Below are 18,028 nucleotides of genomic sequence, written 5' to 3' on the forward strand. Positions count from 1 at the left end.
CAAGACTCGAATCTACTTCATAAACCAAAGCTATGCCCTTAAAACTCTTAGGAACGAATTAGAAAGCCTAGAACTCATCTACTCTTTATCAAATCCGATTACACCCGATATATATATATATATATATATATATATATATATATATATATATATATATATATATATATATATATATAATATCATATAGTATCACAATCAGAACAGGAAACAAATCCCGCACTTACGCAATTCTGCACATGGCACCTTCGATGAGACTTTGATGGCATTGACGATCTGTTGATGGCATCGAACACCTTCAATGACATCGAGTAAAATACCAAAATGTTCCAGCAAAAAAACATGAATTTTTTAGATTTTTCTAATAGCATCGAACATCTGTTCGATAGCATCGAGCGGTCTGTCAATGGCATGGACAGACCCTATTATTTATAGATTTATGACATAAACAACTTAGTGTCATACAACTAGCAAGATATTTTCATCTCCTAGTTGCTATGGCCCAACAAGGTTGATGGTTGTCTAGATTACTTTAAGGGAATTTTACAAAATACTATCTACTTAAATATAAAATTTGCATTGCCATACCTTTTTCGGAAAGATATTTTTAACAAGCTACTCCATTAAGTCACTATCATCGTTGGAATTTAGATTTTGTTAAAGGAAAATAGGCAAGCAAAGGGGTGAAGGCTCATGTTGTTTCCACTATGATGGTTACGTGAAATCCATCCCCACTACCTGCAGGTACATCAGCCTAAGTTAAGTCCAAGGTACAAACATAATCCCCACGAAAATCTGATTCAGGTGGACCACACAAAAACAGCTTACAATGTAACACTTACCCTCCTAACTATTTTCCTTGGTGTCGCTCACATAAAAATCACAAATGGGACATATATTTGACACCATACCTAATTTTGATTTGTCCTCTGATGGTTGAAGTGGATTTTATATAACATCACGGTGGGACCTGCAAAAATTAAGAGTGAACGTCTCTCTACAAAATATTACCTTCAATTTTTAGCCTTGGTAATAGCGTGGGATTACACACTATTATGGTGGGTCCATATAAAAATGAAGTGTTTCCGTTATTCATATATTCTAATATATTAAAAATATTTACTAAGCACACCATAATGTACATGTATATGTGAGATCCACTCCAAAGAAAATAATTGGCAGAGAGACGCCTACCCTTTATTTTTATAGGTCCCACCATGATAATTATATGAAATTCACTCCAATTATCATATGCCATTCCACAATTAGGAATAGACCCAAAACTCAAGTTTATCTCCCACCATGATAATTATATGAAATTCACTCCAATTATCATATGCCATTCCACAATTAGGAATAGACCCAAAACTCAAGTTTATCTGTGATTCCTGGTATTTTCGTTCGTCCTTCCATGTAAAGGATAGCAAGTCAAGTCAACAATGTGCCCATTTCCGTAGTACTTGGAAGAAATTAACCAGCAGTTTCCTTTAGACTACTTTTTGAATTTGTGGGAGAAAAAAAAAGCGAGAAGGGTGTTTCAAGGAAAATACCATTTCCAAAAAGCAATTGAAAAGTTGTTTCCCTTACTGTTTTTCAAGAAAAATTTCTTGATTTTTATTTTATTACCGAAGTTATTGTTTGAAAAAAAGAGAGAAGGAATTTTTCATGATCCAAAACTTCTGCATTGCCAAGAAGTTTTCAGCAGTAGGCATTCAATTCTCGCTGTTTCCTCTTGTGTGGTCCACTTAAGCTTTGGATATGTTTCAACTTTGGGCATATGATCTATAATGATATGTAAAAAATGGATGGACGGCTTGGATAAGATACATACATGACGTTGGCCCCACAGAGTTTACTCTGGATGCAATCCGTTTTCCTGGGTCACTTCAAATTCGGGATGAATCTAAGATAGATCGAACATATATACACATTAATAGAAGCAGGATAATCTTGTATCTGATCTTACTTGTATGCGATCCTTGGGATTTTTGTTCATTTTCTAATGCCCTGTTTCCAAGGATCACAGCCAGTAATCAGACGTTTCTAACCATCTGATCGGTTGTCTACAGTCCCGCATTGGAAAAAAAGAAGACAATTTCCGTTTATGTTGAAAAGAGGCTGCATATCATATTGTTAGGATTTTGGGGTGTGGCCCATCCACATGAGAGGAAGCATACATGTATACGGTGGTACCTCAAATCGTATACCATAACCAAACCCATGGCACAAAAACCTAACCAGATGGGTCCCATTAAGTGACCAATCGCAGCTACTTGCTGTTTTCCATGTGATTTATTTATCATTATCTTTTTACTCGTTTTCTCCCACTCCACCGAAAGTCCTCACTTTCATCATTTTTCCACTCTTTCCACTCCTTTTTCTCCTCATCCACCGACAGACCTCAGTTTCAGCATTTTTCCATTGTAAATTATCACCATTTTCAGTCCTTACACATTACCACCTGTGTGGAGAGAAAAAAGTAGAAGAGAGATTTCCTTCTCTATTTTCATCTTCTTTTTTCCTCTTCTTCTTCTCCGTTATCACAAGAGTGTTATAGTCCACTTGTGTGAACCGCTTGCATTACCCTCTTCTTCTACTACGGTATTTGACAGTGCTCTCTCGGATCCATCCACTTGAAATAACTGGAAGAGAAATTTCTTGATTCAGAGAATTGGTATTTGTCTCTTCATTTTTGAAATTTGTTCACGCAATTGTTATCGTGTCAAGGTAAGATCTTAAACATCTATATTTAGATCATTGTTAGAAATCTAACCTTATTGTACATGGGGTATTCTTAGAAATGTAATTCTTAAAAAATTTAAGTTTTCATTATGTTTATACTGAGAGGATCCAGCACCAGTTCACCCCATTAAGAAGGTGAGATGTCCTGAAATTCAGGTCAATCCAACCATCAAGTAGGCCGCCATATGGATTTGGAGGCTTATGTTGTGGCCCACTTAATGTTAGATTAGCCTAATATTTTTGGGTGTCCAGTTTTTATGGTGGAGCATCATTCTATACTGTTTAAATGCCATACATGCACTATAAATGTCTGATTCTTGTCTAGCGTCCTAGTACTTGATAGAGGGCATTAAGGTTATTTGGTACATATTCTTCTAATCTATTCTAATGGAGCCCAACAGATGGAAAAATGACTGTCATCGTTCACTTGCTCTTTATTCAATTTATATTATATCAATTGATGTCAATTGTACATTCAAATGTGATCTTAGCTAATATAAGTATTGATATTGATGGGTACTTGTATCACTTTGGTTCTTTTAAAAGGGCTTTGTTATGCCATATGCAACTATAAGACCATCCATGTGCATACCATCCCATCTGCCAGCATCCACATAGGCAATATATCTAATCCATCCATCAAAAGAGGGAAAAGGATATGGAAATTGAAGTAGAGGCTATCTTGGTAGCAATTGATGGCCAAGCACCTGTTGGTAATCCATTCATGGACAGAGCCCACTTGGTTGCATGGTCAGATGATCAAGACTACCCATTACCTCGCCCCAAAAAGCACATTGGTGAGAGAATTCAAACTACCTGATGTTGTCTGTTGAATGTGGAGTTGAGGCTGAGTTTTATCATTATGCATTTGGTTGAAGGCTGTTAATTGGATAGATGGTATCATCCAACCTAGTTGTATTTATCCAGTTGCCCAAGATTGATGTATCAGATGATCCACCGAAGAGCCACGTGGTCCTCTTAAAACCAGGGACTTTTTTCTTTTCTTTTTCTTTTTTTTTTTTCCAAATTTACCACTGCCTTTGTGCCAAGTACCAAAAACCTCTTATGACCTGTTTTGGAGCATGGGTTAGGAACCCCAGGATTTGAGATCCTATCGTTGTGTTTGGCACCCTAGATTCAAAATCTCCTTAATTTAATCCAAAAATAGCCATGCATAGTATCTTATAGGGGTTTAAATTTAATTATTAAATTAACTTTAATATCTCTAATTACTGTACGTATGAAATGTTTGACACAATGATTGTAATAAGCCTGATGAAATATATACTTTGCCCGAAAATGATGAAATTTCAAGTCTAGGATGGGCCACAAGCACAATATCACATCCGAGTGAATCCCCATCATTAAAAACTTCATGGGGGCGACCAGAATGTTTATTTGTCATCCAACCCCTTGATAAGGTCGCAAAGACTTGGATGAAGAGACCAAAGAAATATCAGCTTGATGCAGATATTTTGTGCCGCACAAGAAGATTTTAATGGTCAATTACCGTCATTTCTTGTATTATGGTCCACCTGAGATTTAAATTTGCTTCATTTTTGGGACCATGAACTAAAATCACTTTTCAAAACAGATGGACAGTGTGGATATAAGACAAATATATCATGGTGGGCCATGGTCAGGGATCGGATCCCACCCACCTCGGTGGATTGGGGATAACCGGAGTGGCCCTCCACCCAAAGGTGTGGGCCCACCTCGATGTATGTATTCTATATCCATGCGGTTCATCTATTTTTCTAGATTATGTTAGGGCATGAGCCTAAAAATGAAAAAGATTCAAATATCAAGTGCGCCATACTATAGGAAACCGTGGTGATTGAATGTCCCACCATTAGAAACTTCCTAGGGCCCACTGTAAGGTTTCTGTAGTGGTTTTTTTTTTTCCATCCAACCCATTGATAAGGTCACATAAACATGGATGAAGGGATAAAACAAATATAAGCTTGATCCAATACTTTGTCTTATTAAGGATCAATTCACCACTATTCATTATGGTATGGTCCAACTGAGAATTGGATCTACTTCATTTTTCTGGCTGATGCCTTAAAATGTCCAGAAAATACAGATGGATGTTATGGATATAGAATACATACATCAAGGTGGTCCTCACCATAAGGGCCGCAGAGTCTTAAGTGCGGATTATATGTTACCCTCACTGTGGGGCCCACCCTGATGATGTGTTGTATATCCCCATCGTTCATCTATTTCTCCAGCTCATTTTGGGACATGGTCCCAAAAATTAAGCAGATCCAAATCTAAGGTCTATCACACCACCGGAACAGTGGTGATTGAGTGCCTCTTCGTTAAAAATTTCAAACTGGGCATGGAAAGGTTTTCTTAATGTTTATTTCCTGTGTCCATAGATGATGATACCTGGATGGATGAAGGGAAAATACCTTTGCTGCTCATAAATTTTTTTTAATGATCATTCATTATTGTTTCTAGTAGTATGGTCCACCTGAAATTTGGATCTTATCAAGGTTTGGGATCTCATTCTAAAAGGGTAAAAAAAAATAAAAAAAATCAAGTAAACAACGTGTGGATGGTTTGGATTGGATGGATTGCTATGATGGCTAAGATGGATAATTGGGTTAGATGGATGGTTAGGATGGTTAAGATGGATGGGATGGTTGTGTTGGATTGGATGGATCTAGGTAGGATGGCTGGGATGAATGGCTAGGATGATGGTAGGATTACTTGCATCTATATCTTCCATAGAGTATGATAATTTGAGATACCTCCTTTATTTTTAATTTTCGTGGATGTCTGCCTACATTTCATATATTTATTATAGATTCCCTTAGACAAGAATCCTCCTTTTTATTAACACCATTTATCTTTGGGAAAATAGCCATTTGACCCTTTTAGCATGGGCAATTGATCGTACATGAGTGTGGGACCGTTTGTGTGGGTTTATGTGTTCCAACTGGTTCACCCCACCATGAAAATGAGATGCCCATAAAATCATGTGATGTAGAGCGGGTCGCAGACATTTTCATGGTAAAGATGGACAGGAGAAGGTGAGGTGGAAATGTTCCGGATTGTCAAGACTTTAAAATAGTCTTATCTCGCAAATTGGGATGAGTTTTTTGACATATATTTATGATTTTAGGGTAGGAGAATCTACTATAGCCAACCTCACCGCCCATGCTAGATTTGCAAGATTCCATCATATCAACGTCAAATGTCCCATTTAATCTCATTTTTATTATAAATAATAAGTTTTAGTTTGAGTATAACTTTTGATCCTTTTAGTTATAGAAGTATTGCCCAACATGAAAAGGGCTTAGAAAAATTAAGAGAATAACTTAGGACAAATTAGACACTCACTATTTTTGGCTTAAAACCATGAATACTAGTAAGAATAGAGGTATCTATAAATAATAACTTTACTATTTATAGTCGATCATGTTTTTAGGGTGTTCGGGTTGGAGTCTAAGTAAAAAAGTCCATTTTGAGTTTCTTATTTAAAGAGTTGTAATTTCATTTTTTTTTAAAAAAAATCTTCAATCATATTATTTCAAATTTATTAGAAATTAGTTATACTTTTATCCCTCGTGCATTCGAGGAAGCTTTATGAGGAGTCCAAAGAGCTCCATGCATTCGGAGTAGATATTATCTAAGGAATACGATGATTGACCTCATCACATCCCTCCCTAAGCCAAGTGGTATCAGAGCGAGGACTCCCCCCGGGCCAATGGTAACTAACGACAGAATGGACCAAAATCCTGTGAACGACGATATGTGGATTTATCATCTATTGGAAAGAATGAAAGCTTTCCACTGGGAGAGTTAGTTTAGCATGTAAGGGCTACAAGCAACCCTTGACCGTATTGTAGATGCACTAATTCCGCCCAAAGCCCAAGCCAATGCTTAGTCGCTCATGATCACTGTATGGCACAACCTTGATTTTCATAGAGCCTTTTCGAAGGTAAATCGTAGGGCTATCCCAAATTAGTCGAGCTCCTACGATGAGGACGATTGAGACAATCAACTAGATCATGCTGAAAGAGACCATCGAGGTAAGGCTGAACTTTTCAGTTTCAATGACTTATTGCATATAGAAAACTTTCTCGATTGATTAGCCGAAGTAGAGCGGTATTTCGATTACATGGACATGCCGGAAGAAAAGAAAGTTAAGTTAGTTGCGTTCAAATTGAAATTCGGTGCTTCTGCATGATGGAAGTAATTACAACTCTCATATGCCCAACAAAACAAGGCACCCATCTGATCATGGCTGAGGATGAGACACATTCTTAGATCACGATTCCTTCCAAGTGATTATAAGTAGTGTTATTCTAGTAATACCAAAATTACCGGCAGAGGAATCGGACCATCATAGATCACACTGAAGAATTTTGATGGTTGGCAACACGAAATGATTTTTCAGAGACCGAATTGTAGAAAGTAGCATGGTTCATAGACGGTTTATGACCGACAATTCAGGACCGAGTTCAGATGCACCCTGTTAGGACCGCTGATGAAGTGGTTCAGTTGGCAGGTAGGGTGAAAACGCAGCTTGCAAGAGTCAATACTTGTCCTTATCCTTCAACTCACCTCCCCATAATGCGTTTGACCCAAGAATCAGCGTTGACTAAAGGAAATGAACCAGTAAGAGGGCGTCCTCGACCTTCTACAACCGCAAACCATGATATGGGGAGTAGTCCATCTAGGCCTAAATGTGCAGCACACATGACAGTGGGTCTGAGTAGTATTCTAAATTCTTATGGTCAACTAAGTTCAAACAATTGTTACCGATGTGATCAACCGAGTCACTTATCAAACACCTGTCATTAACGCCCCGTAGCCCACTTGGCCATTAACGAAGGAGGCACTGAAGGTAAGGCAACGGAAGGTCTTGTATTTGATGAGGATGAACAAGCCGCTGAAGACAGAGCTTATGACGAAGAATGGTTGGTTGAGGATCATGGTGAATCTATGGTCGTGAGGCAGTTATTGTACACTCCAAAGTATGAGGTGCACCCGTAGCGGCACAATATATTTCATACGCGGTGTATCGTCAATGACAAGGTCAGTGATGTAATCATAGATAGTGGCAGTAGCGAGAACATCGTCTTGAAGGTGATGGTGGACAAATTGCGACTATATACAACAAAGCATCATCCCCCTTACTCTATTGCCTGGATAGAAAAGGTAAACGAAACCAAGGTAACTGAACAATGCATTGTCTTGTTTTCAAGTAGTGGGAACTATAAAGATCAAGTACTTTGTGATGTGGTCGACATGGAAGCATGTCATATGTTACTTAATCGATCATGGCAGTCGAACCGTGATATAACCCACTAAGGATGAGACAATGTTTACATCTTTGTCAAGGACAATCGAAAGACGACCCTTACCCCTATGGCACCAGAGAACCACCCTGAAGCTTCTAAAGTGGAGGGGAGCTCCCTCCTGACCATTCGAGATTCCGTAGAGAAATCCAAGGAAACCGGCGATGTGTACACCGTAGTGGTAAAGGGCAAGGAATCAAAGCCCTTAGACATTCCTTTATGGTCAAGGTTGTTACTGAACGAATTCAAGGAAATTTGGTCCAAAGAGTAACCTGATGGATTGCCCCCATGCGGGACATCCAACATCACATAGACCTCGTCCATGTGGCTAACTTGCCACTTGCCAACTACCCTCATTATCGAATGAGTTCGAAAGAGTGTGAGATACTTCAGGGGCAAGTAGATGAAGTGATCCGTAAGGGTCTTTTAAGAGAGAGAGAGAGAGAGAGAGAGAGAGCATGAGCCCATGCGTCGTGCCAGCTTTACTAACACCAAAGAAAGATGGGAGCTGGCGCATGTGTGTCGACAACTGGGCAATTAAAAAGATTACCATTAAATATCGGTTCCCAATCCCGAGATTGAAGGACATGCTTGATATGCTAGAAAGTGTCAATATGTTCTTTAAACAAGATTTGAGGAACAAATACCATCAGAGTCATATCCACCTCGTTGATGAGTGGAGAATGGTATTCAAGACCAAGGAATGATTATATGAGTGGTCGGTCATGCCCTTCGGTCTATCAAATGCACCAAGCACTATTATGTGTTTAATGAATCAAGTGTTGAAACTATTTATTGGCCGGTTTATGGTAGTATATTTTGATGATATCCTTATATATATACAGAGTGAGACGAAGCACATAGAACATCTCAGGTAGGTGCTATAAGACCTGGCAGTTCACAAATTGTACCTCAACTTGAAGAAGTGCATTTTTTAACGAACTACTTATTGTTCTTAGAATTTGTTGTAACATTCACGAGCATCCATATATATAATGAAAATGTGTGAACCATCAGGGAATGGCTGATTCTGACGAGCATTCATGAAGTGACAAGTTTCCATGGGTTGGTGACATTCTATCTTCGATTTGTTCAGAATTTCAGCACTATAGTCGCACCCATTACAGATTATATGAAAAAATGTCCGTTTTAGTGGACTGATGAGGTTGACAAGAGTTTTACAGAAATCAAGCATCGATTGTCCACAACACCAGTATTGGTTCTTCTCAGTTTCGACAAGTTGTTTAAAGTTGAGTGTGATGCCTCATATGTCGAAATTAGAGGATTTTATCATAGAAAGACATGTCGATAGCCTTCTATAGCAAGAAGCTCAGCGAAGCCCGAAAGATATGGTCGACACATGAGCTTAAGTTATATGCAGTGATTCAAGCACTGTGATATTGGTGGCATTATTTGATTCAGAGAGAGTTTGTTCTCTACACTGACCATCAAGCCTTAAAGTTTATTAATATTTAAGCTAACGTGAACCGTGTGCATGTTAGATGGGTTGCATTTTTATTGGAATTCATGTTCGTTCTGAAGCGCAAGTTATGACAGTAAAACAACGTAGCTAATGCACTTAGCCGTTGCGCATCACTACTTGTTACGATGAACAATGTGGTGGTCGGCTTCGACTGTTTCAAAGAGTTATATGCTGAGGATGAGGATGTTAAGGATGCATGGATGGGTTGCTAAGAGGGTCATCCTAGTGACCTACATATGCAAGATGATTTCCTCTTCAAAGGGAATCAACAATGCATCCCCCAAAGTTTTCTTAAGGAGCAGATTATTGAAAAGCTACATGGAGGTGGCCTTGGTGGATACCTTGGGTGAGACAAGACACGAGCTCTTGTTGAGGAACGGTATTATTGGCCACAATTGGTATATGATGTGAGTAAAGCCGTGAAGCGTTGTCATGTTTGTAAGACCTCCAAGGGGCACTCTCATAATATGCATCTCTACACCCTGTTCCCAGGGCTGACAAGCCTTGAGAGGACTTATTTATGGACTTTGTGCTTGGTCTCTCACAAACACGGCATAGCATGGATTTAGTGTTCATGGTGGTAGATCATTTCTCAAAGATAGAGAACTTTATCCCATGTAAGAAGGCCATCAATGCAACATACATGATGAATCTATTCTTCAGAGAGGTCGTGTGGTTACACAGGGTTCCTAAGACCATTATTTCTGACCATGACGCAAAGTTCATTGGTCACTTTTGGTAAATTTTGTGGAATCAACTTGGTACATGACTTCAGTTCGGTAATGCCTATGGCCACCTGTAAACCGATGGAGACTAAAGTTGTGAATCACATATTGAGAAACCTCTTTTGGTGTATTTCAGGTGACAAACTGAAGCAGTTGGATTTGTCCTTGTCTCAAGTGAAATTTGCATTTAACAATATGGTGAACCGATCGACAGGGAAGTCCCCATTCCACATTATTTATGGTTGAGTGCCCCACCACATACTTAACTCGGTCCATTTGCCTAACCTCATGAGCATGAGCATTGTAGTAGAACATATGACAGACCGAATCATAGACATTCATGTAGATGTGCAAGCCAAGTTGCAAGCTACGAACGATAAGTAAAAGGAGCAAGCCAACAAGCACCGATAGCAAAAGGTGTTCAAGGTGGACGACAATGTTATGGTGCATCTACGTAAGGAGAGATTTCTGACCGGGACCTACAATAAGTTGAAGAAGAAGAAGATTAGACTAATATTGATCCACCGAAAGATCAATGACAACGCTTACGTTGTTGATTTTCTGGATGACATGGAGATCTCATGTACTTTCAACGTTGCGAACCTGACGAGTTTCATGACCCAAAGCTGGATTAGAAATCGAGGTCGAGTTCTTTTGAAGCAAGTGGACTGATGTAGAGCAGGTCGCAGACACTTTCATGGCAAAGATGGACCAGACAAGGCTTGATCGGAAGTGGAAACGATCTGGATCGTCAAGACCTTAAAACAGTCGTATCTTGCAAATCAAGATTAGTTTTTCGACATTTTATATATGATTTTGGAGTAGGAGAACTTACTTAAGTCAACCAACCCTATTCTATCGAGTCACCCACACCAAATTTGCAAGATTCCATCAGATCAACTGTCAAAAGTCCCATTTAATTACTTTTTTGCTATAAATAGTAAATTTTATTTGAAATATAACTTTTGATCCATTGAGTTGTAGAAGTCATGCCCAATATGAAAAGGACTTGGGAAAATTAGGAGAATAAAGTGGTTACGCTAAATTGGACACTTATTATTTTTGGCTAAAAACCATGAAGTCTAGTAGGAATAGAGGTCATTTGTACTATTTATAAGTAACCTTTTTAGGGTGTTGAGTTGGAGTCTAAGTCTAAAACCCATCTTAGGTTTGAGTTCCTTATTTAAAGAATTATAAATTATTATTATTATTATTATTATTATCAATCAACTTATTTTGAACTTATTAGAAATTATTTATACTTTTATCCCTCATGGATTTGAGGAAGCTACCCGAAGGGTCAAGAGAGCTCATGAATTTGGAGTAGATATTCCCTGAGGTATGCAGTGATTGACCTCATCACATCCCTCCCGCGCCATCATGCCAATCCAACCATCAAGTGGGCCATTTTGCGAATTTGGAGGTTGTGTTGTGGCCCAGTTAATGATTAGATTATCCTAATCTTTTAGGTATCCAATTTTTATGGCGGACTTCTGGACGGTTTAGGTGCCGTACAAGCAATTTGATGGTGTTAGTCAGATCTAGTGTGCTTGTACACGATAAAGGGCATTAGGGTCATTTGGTACATATTCCTCTGGGCCTTTTAATGCAGTGTGTAAAAATAATGTTTTTTTTTTTTTTTGGTTTTTACTTTCCTAAAGACTAAACGGTTTCAGATTGGGCAGGAACCCTCCAGTTACCGGTGGGTGCTGGAAAAGCTCTGTGGGCCCTACCATGATGTATGTGTTTTATCCATGCCATCTATCCATTTTTCCATCTCAATTTAAGACATGAACCCAAAAATGAGGCAGATCCAAATCTTTAGGGGACCACACCACAGGAAACAACGGTGATTGAACAACCACCATTAAATATTTCTTAGGGCCCACTGTAATGTTTAATTGACATCTAGTTGATTAGGTGATACAGACCTGAATTAAGGGAAAACACAAATATCAGCTCGATCCAAAACTTTTGTAGCCATAAGAAGTAGTTTTTAATGATAGGCATTCAATCACCACTGTTTACTGCGGCCTGGTCTATCTGAGATTTGGATCTACCTCATTTTGCAATAATGCCCTGGGAAGTTTTTGGTAAATGCCGGGTAAATTGGTAATCATTATTACGGTACCCATTTTCTTGTACCTGATTTGACATTTTACCTTTTTTACACAAAAATTGAGAAAGTTGTAAAATATTTGTGGGTCTCACCGTGATGTGTGTTGCTTATCCACACCGTTCATCCATTATGCCAGCTAAATTTATGGCATGAGTCAAAAAATGAGGCATATCCAAAGCTTAGGTGGACCACGCCACAGGAAAAAGGGAATTGAACACTTACTGTTAAAAAAATTTGAACCACTATTTCTTTTGGTGTGGGCCACTTGAGTGCCGGATCTTCCTCAATTTTTGGCTTATATCTTAAAATTCTGTTGTAAAACGGATGGATAGAACGGATATATCATATACATTACTATGTGGTTCAAAAATTAAAACTATCTCTTTTGAACCGGTTTTGAATGCACAAATTCATATAAATTTTCAAACGCTGTGAAACGGTAATAATTACCATTTCCACAGTATTTAAGTTTGCTTTGAAAAAACAAGCAGGCCCTAAAATTTTGAGCTAGCAAAATAGATTAACGAACGCGGATTGCTCCCTAGCTCCGAAGCGGGCGGGTCTGTGGGTGAGCCCACCGTGATGTATCTGTACATCCGAACGTCTATCCCTTTTCCCGTACTATTTTAAGGCATCAAAACAAACATGAGTAAGATCCAACGATCAAATGGACCACACTACAGATGACTTTTGCATTTAATGCAACTGACATTTAATGCTTTGTGCATTTCAATGCAACCAAGCTTATTATTTGGTGTGGTCCATTCAATCGTTGGATCTGCCTCATTTTTGTTTTGATGCCTTAAAATAATCCGAGAAAAGGGATAGACAGTTCGGATGTACAGATACATCATGGTCGGCCCGCCCACAGACCTGCCCGTTCAGAGCTAGGGACGGACGGGGGTAGTACGCAATCCACGTCCTAGATTAACGGCATAGATGAAACACATACATCATTATGGGCCCACAGCACTGACCACTGCCACCTCGGTACCGGAGGGGTCCCTACCTAATCCCAGTCCAATCCAAGCAAGCCCTTAAAAATAAATAAGATGTGGAGCAAGATTTTGTCAAGGTCATCAGGTTAGTCATTACTTTAGAAAATCACCAGGATCTTCCTTAATTTAAAAAATGCATATATCGGGCAATTAGGACCATCTGCATTGTGGCCCACCAAACCAACAATCCTAATCAAACGTACATGTGCCTCATGGAGAGAGTCAATTATGTCAATTCACATCTTGGGCTCTCACTGGCTTATTATATGGTGTAGAATCTAAGATAGATAGAACATATATAGTCAATAAGAGAGGAGGATAAGATAGATGGAACACAAATAGGCAATAATAGAGGAGGATGATCTTGTACATGATCTTGAGATCCTTCTCTTTCCCTAATTTATTTATTTTTTTCTTGTGATTTCCCTGTTAGGAACAAGGAATGGCAGAATTAGTTGTATCAGGCCTTTTTCAAGTGATTATCGAAAAACTAGCCTCCCCAATCCTAGAACAGTGTGAACGTTTGTGGGGTGTTCGCGAGGAGATGGGAAAACTAAGAAGTACCTTATCCACGATAAAAGCTGTGCTTGAAGATGCAGAGGAGAAGCAGGTAAATAGCAAGGCGCTGCAGGACTGGCTGGGAAAGCTGAAATGTGTGGTTTATGATGCAGAAGATATATTGGATGATTTCACAACAGAAGTGGAAGCGGAAGCAAAAGTAGAAGCTAAACGCAGAAAAGTGGAGATTGGGGATTACATTAAGAACGTATGCACCTTCTTTTCGGCATCCAACCCACGGGTGTCCCGTTCAAATATGGCAGCTAAGATAAAGGAGATAGGGCGGAGATTAGATGCGATTGCTGAAGAGAGGTCTAAATTCCATTTGAAAGAGGTAGAACAGGTGTTGGAGATTCGAGGCCGAGAACCAACTGACTCGTTTGTAATCGAGTCAGATGTTTACGGAAGGGAGGAAGATAAAAAAAAGGTAATGGAATTACTGATTAGTGAGGATAATGGAGAGGATGTTACAGTCATCCCCATAGTCGGTATGGGGGGCCTTGGGAAGACCACACTCGCTCAATTAGCTTTCAATGACGAGAGGGCAGCGAAGCATTTCGAGCTAAGAATGTGGGTTTGTGTGTCGGATGATTTCAGTGTGAGTAGGGTAACAAAAGATATCATAGAGTCAGCAACCAAGAGCAAATGTGATCTCCCAAACATGGATCAACTGCAGCGTCGCCTCCGAGAATTGCTGAGTGAGAAGAAGTTTTTACTTGTGTTGGATGATGTGTGGGATGAAAAACCTATGAACTGGGATCGATTGAAACAATTTCTCAGAGGAACTAGGGGTAGTAAAATCATTGTAACTACCCGTAGTGAAAAAGTTGCATCAATCATGGGCACTATCCCTTCACACAATTTGACAGTATTATCAGAAGCTGATTGTTGGTCTCTGTTCAAGCAACGAGCGTTTGTGCATGGACAACAAGAACATCCAAATCTCATAATACACGGAAAGGAAATTGTAAAGAAGTGTGGTGGTGTCCCATTGGCGGCAAAGACGCTCGGAAGCTTGATGCGGCTTAAAACAGAGGAAAGAGAGTGGTTGCTTGTTAGAAAAAGTGAAATTTGGAATTTACCCGAAGAAGATAATCACATTTTACCAGCTCTGAAGTTGAGTTATTATCATCTGCCATCACATTTGAAGCAGTGTTTTGCCTACTGCTCAATATTTCCAAAAGATTATAGAATTGAAAAGAAGAAACTGATCCAACTTTGGATGGCCGAAGGTTTCCTTCAATCGTCAGATGGAATTAAACAAATGGAAGACATTGGTGGAGAGTATTTTAATAATCTGTTGTGGCGGTCCTTCTTTCAAGATGTTCGAAAAGATAATGATGGGAATATAGAATGGTGCAAGATGCATGACCTCGTGCATGATCTTGCAAGCTCTGTTGCAGGGAATGAATGTTCGATTCTGAAGGTCAAGAATGCAATGAGTATTTCTAACATGAGCCGGGCTCGTCGTTTGTCCTTGGATTACGAGGATAGTAATTGCTTCCTAACCGTCCAGAATGATATGAGAACAGAAAACCATTTGCGAACATTGCTCGTGCTTGGAATGCAGAATGTCTTCATGGCTGGAACACGAAAGAATGTCAGCGTTCCTTGTGAACTTTTGGTACATTTTATGTGCTTGCGTGTGTTAGATTTAAGTTATGCAAATGTCACTATGGAGTTGTTGGTTTCAATTGGTGAGTTGAAACACTTGAGATATCTCGACCTGTCTTTTACTGAAATACAAGCCCTTCCTGAATCTATCAGCACTCTTCACCAGTTGAAAACCTTGAGACTCTTGGGGTGTGATAAACTAACAGAGTTACCCAGGGACATGAGCAAAATGACTAGCCTAAGACATCTTGAAATCAGTCCATGCTATGGATTGACCCATATGCCAGCTAATATGGGAGAATTGAAGTTCCTTCGGACGTTGCCAATATTCATCGTTGGTAAGGATAGTGGATGTGGTATAAGAGAGCTGCAGGGCCTAAACCTTGGAGGAGAATTGACTATTCGAAACCTTGAGAATGTGACGTGTGCAGCAGATGCCCAGGTTGCCAGCTTGAAGGAGAAGCCAAACCTTCATAAGTTACACTTTTTATGGGGTTGGGATATTGATCTTCAGTTGGAAGGAATTATTGAGAAAACACTCGAAGGCCTCCAACCGCATCCAAATCTCAAAAGGTTGGTGGTGGAAGGGTATGTGGGTGTCAGATTTCCGCAATGGATGAGTAATTCGTTGCTTTTGAATCTGATTGAAATCTCACTGGTTAATTGCAGAAGATGCGAGCAGCTCCCGTCACTTGGCCAATTACCATTCCTTAAGGTTCTTGAAGTATATGGAATGGATGCTGTGAAACGCATTGACAACCATTTCTATGGCAATGTTATTACACAGGGATTCCTGTCACTAGAAGAACTCACCATCGAAGATATGGCTAATTTAGAGGAGTGGTCAGGATTCAATGGAAGAGAAGTATTCCCCTGCCTCAAACAATTACTTGTCAACAGATGCCCAAAGCTCGAGTCTATAACAGGGGAGCTTGGAAACCTTGCTGCTCTCGAGTCTCTGAATATTTTAAAATGTGATAACCTGGTATCATTGCCAGAGGAGTTACAAAACTCCACATCTCTCCATTGGCTGATTATTGAAAATTGCAATAGTCTAACGTCCTTGAGAATACAAGGCTTGAGCTCTCTTCAAAATCTTTCCATTCAGCATTGTAAAAGCCTAACGAGTTTGATAGGGGGGCTGCAACACCTCACTGCCTTAAAATCTTTGAAGATTGATGAATGTCCAGAGCTGGCATCTTTACCAGAGGGTATGCAACACCTCACGGCTCTTCGCGAATTAAGCATCAGAGGATTTGAGAAGTTAACATCGTTGCCGGAATGGTTACAGCATGCCACAACACTGCAACGGCCTGAAATCAAAAATTGCGAAAGTCAAACGGCTCTGCCAGAGGGGATAGGAAACCTGTCATTGCTTCAAAGATTGACAATCGGCAATTGTGAAAAACTGGAGTGTTTGCCATCCGGGCTACAACTCCTAACAAACCTCCAATATCTAGCGATCATTCGTTTTCCAAGTCTAACGGCTCTGCCAGAGGGGCTGCAACTCCTAACAAACCTCTGGACTCTAAAAATCAGGAGATTGCCAAGTCTAACGGCGCTGCCTGAGGGGATGGGAAACCTATCCTCACTTCTACAGTTGGATATTGAGGATTGTGATAAATTGGAGTGTTTGCCATCCGGGCTGCAACTCCTAACAAACCTCTGGACTCTAAAAATCAGGAGATTGCCAAGTCTAACGGCGCTGCCTGAGGGGATGGGAAACCTATCCTCACTTCTACGGTTGGATATTGAGGATTGTGATAAATTGGAGTGTTTGCCATCCGGGCTGCAACTCCTAACAAACCTCCAAAGGCTAACAATCAGGAGATTGCCAAGTCTAACGGCTCTGCCAGAAGGGATAGGAAACCTGTCCTCACTTCAACATTTGAAGATTGAGGCTTGTGATAAATTGGAGTGTTTGCCATCTGGGCCGCAACTCCTAACAAACCTCCAAACTCTAATAATCAGGAGATTGCCAAGTCTAACGGCTCTGCCAGAAGGGATAGGCAACCTGTCCTCGCTTCAAGTTTTGGAGATTGAGGATTGTGATAAATTGGAGTGTTTGCCATCCGGGCTGCAACTCCTGACAAACCTCCAAACTCTAAAAATCAGGAGATTGCCAAGTCTAACGGCTCTGCCAGAAGGGATAGGCAACCTGTCCTCGCTTCAAGTTTTGGAGATTGAGGATTGTGATAAATTGGAGTGTTTGCCATCCGGGCTGCAACTCCTAACAAACCTCCAATGGCTAACAATCAGGAGATTGCCAAGTCTAACAGCTCTGCCAGAAGGGATAGGAAACCTGTCCTCGCTTCAATATTTGTGGATTGAGGATTGTGAAAAATTAGAGTGTTTGCCATCCGGGATGCAACTCCTAACAAATCTCCAACATCTAACAATCATTGGCTGTCCACAATTAAAGAAGCGATGCAAGGAGAACGGCGCGGATTGGCACTACATAGCACACATCCCAAATA

General features: G+C 39.9%; 1 protein-coding gene across 1 annotated transcript; it reads left to right on the plus strand.

Moving 5' to 3' along the window:
* Window positions 1-13,319: 13,319 nt before the first annotated feature.
* On the plus strand, window positions 13,320-18,013 carry LOC131228107 (putative disease resistance protein RGA3). The gene is made up of 2 exons (XM_058223938.1): window positions 13,320-17,855; window positions 17,974-18,013. Exons 1-2 carry the CDS (start codon window positions 13,822-13,824, stop codon window positions 18,011-18,013), a joined length of 4,074 nt encoding a protein of 1,357 aa, XP_058079921.1. The 5' UTR covers window positions 13,320-13,821.
* Window positions 18,014-18,028: the final 15 nt, after the last annotated feature.

Source organism: Magnolia sinica, chromosome 15 (assembly GCF_029962835.1).
Source record: "Magnolia sinica isolate HGM2019 chromosome 15, MsV1, whole genome shotgun sequence".
NCBI classification, from domain to species: Eukaryota; Viridiplantae; Streptophyta; class Magnoliopsida; order Magnoliales; family Magnoliaceae; genus Magnolia; species Magnolia sinica.

What these genes read in the sequence shown, in the direction of transcription:
- LOC131228107 (XM_058223938.1), top strand. Translation starts at nt 13,822, where the DNA reads ATGGCAGAATTAGTTGTATCAGGCCTTTTTCAAGTGATTATCGAAAAA. An exon ending in CCAGAAGGGATAGGAAACCT is followed by an intron (nt 17,856 to 17,973) that starts GTCCTCGCTTCA and finishes CCACAATTAAAG; the next exon opens with AAGCGATGCAAGGAGAACGG.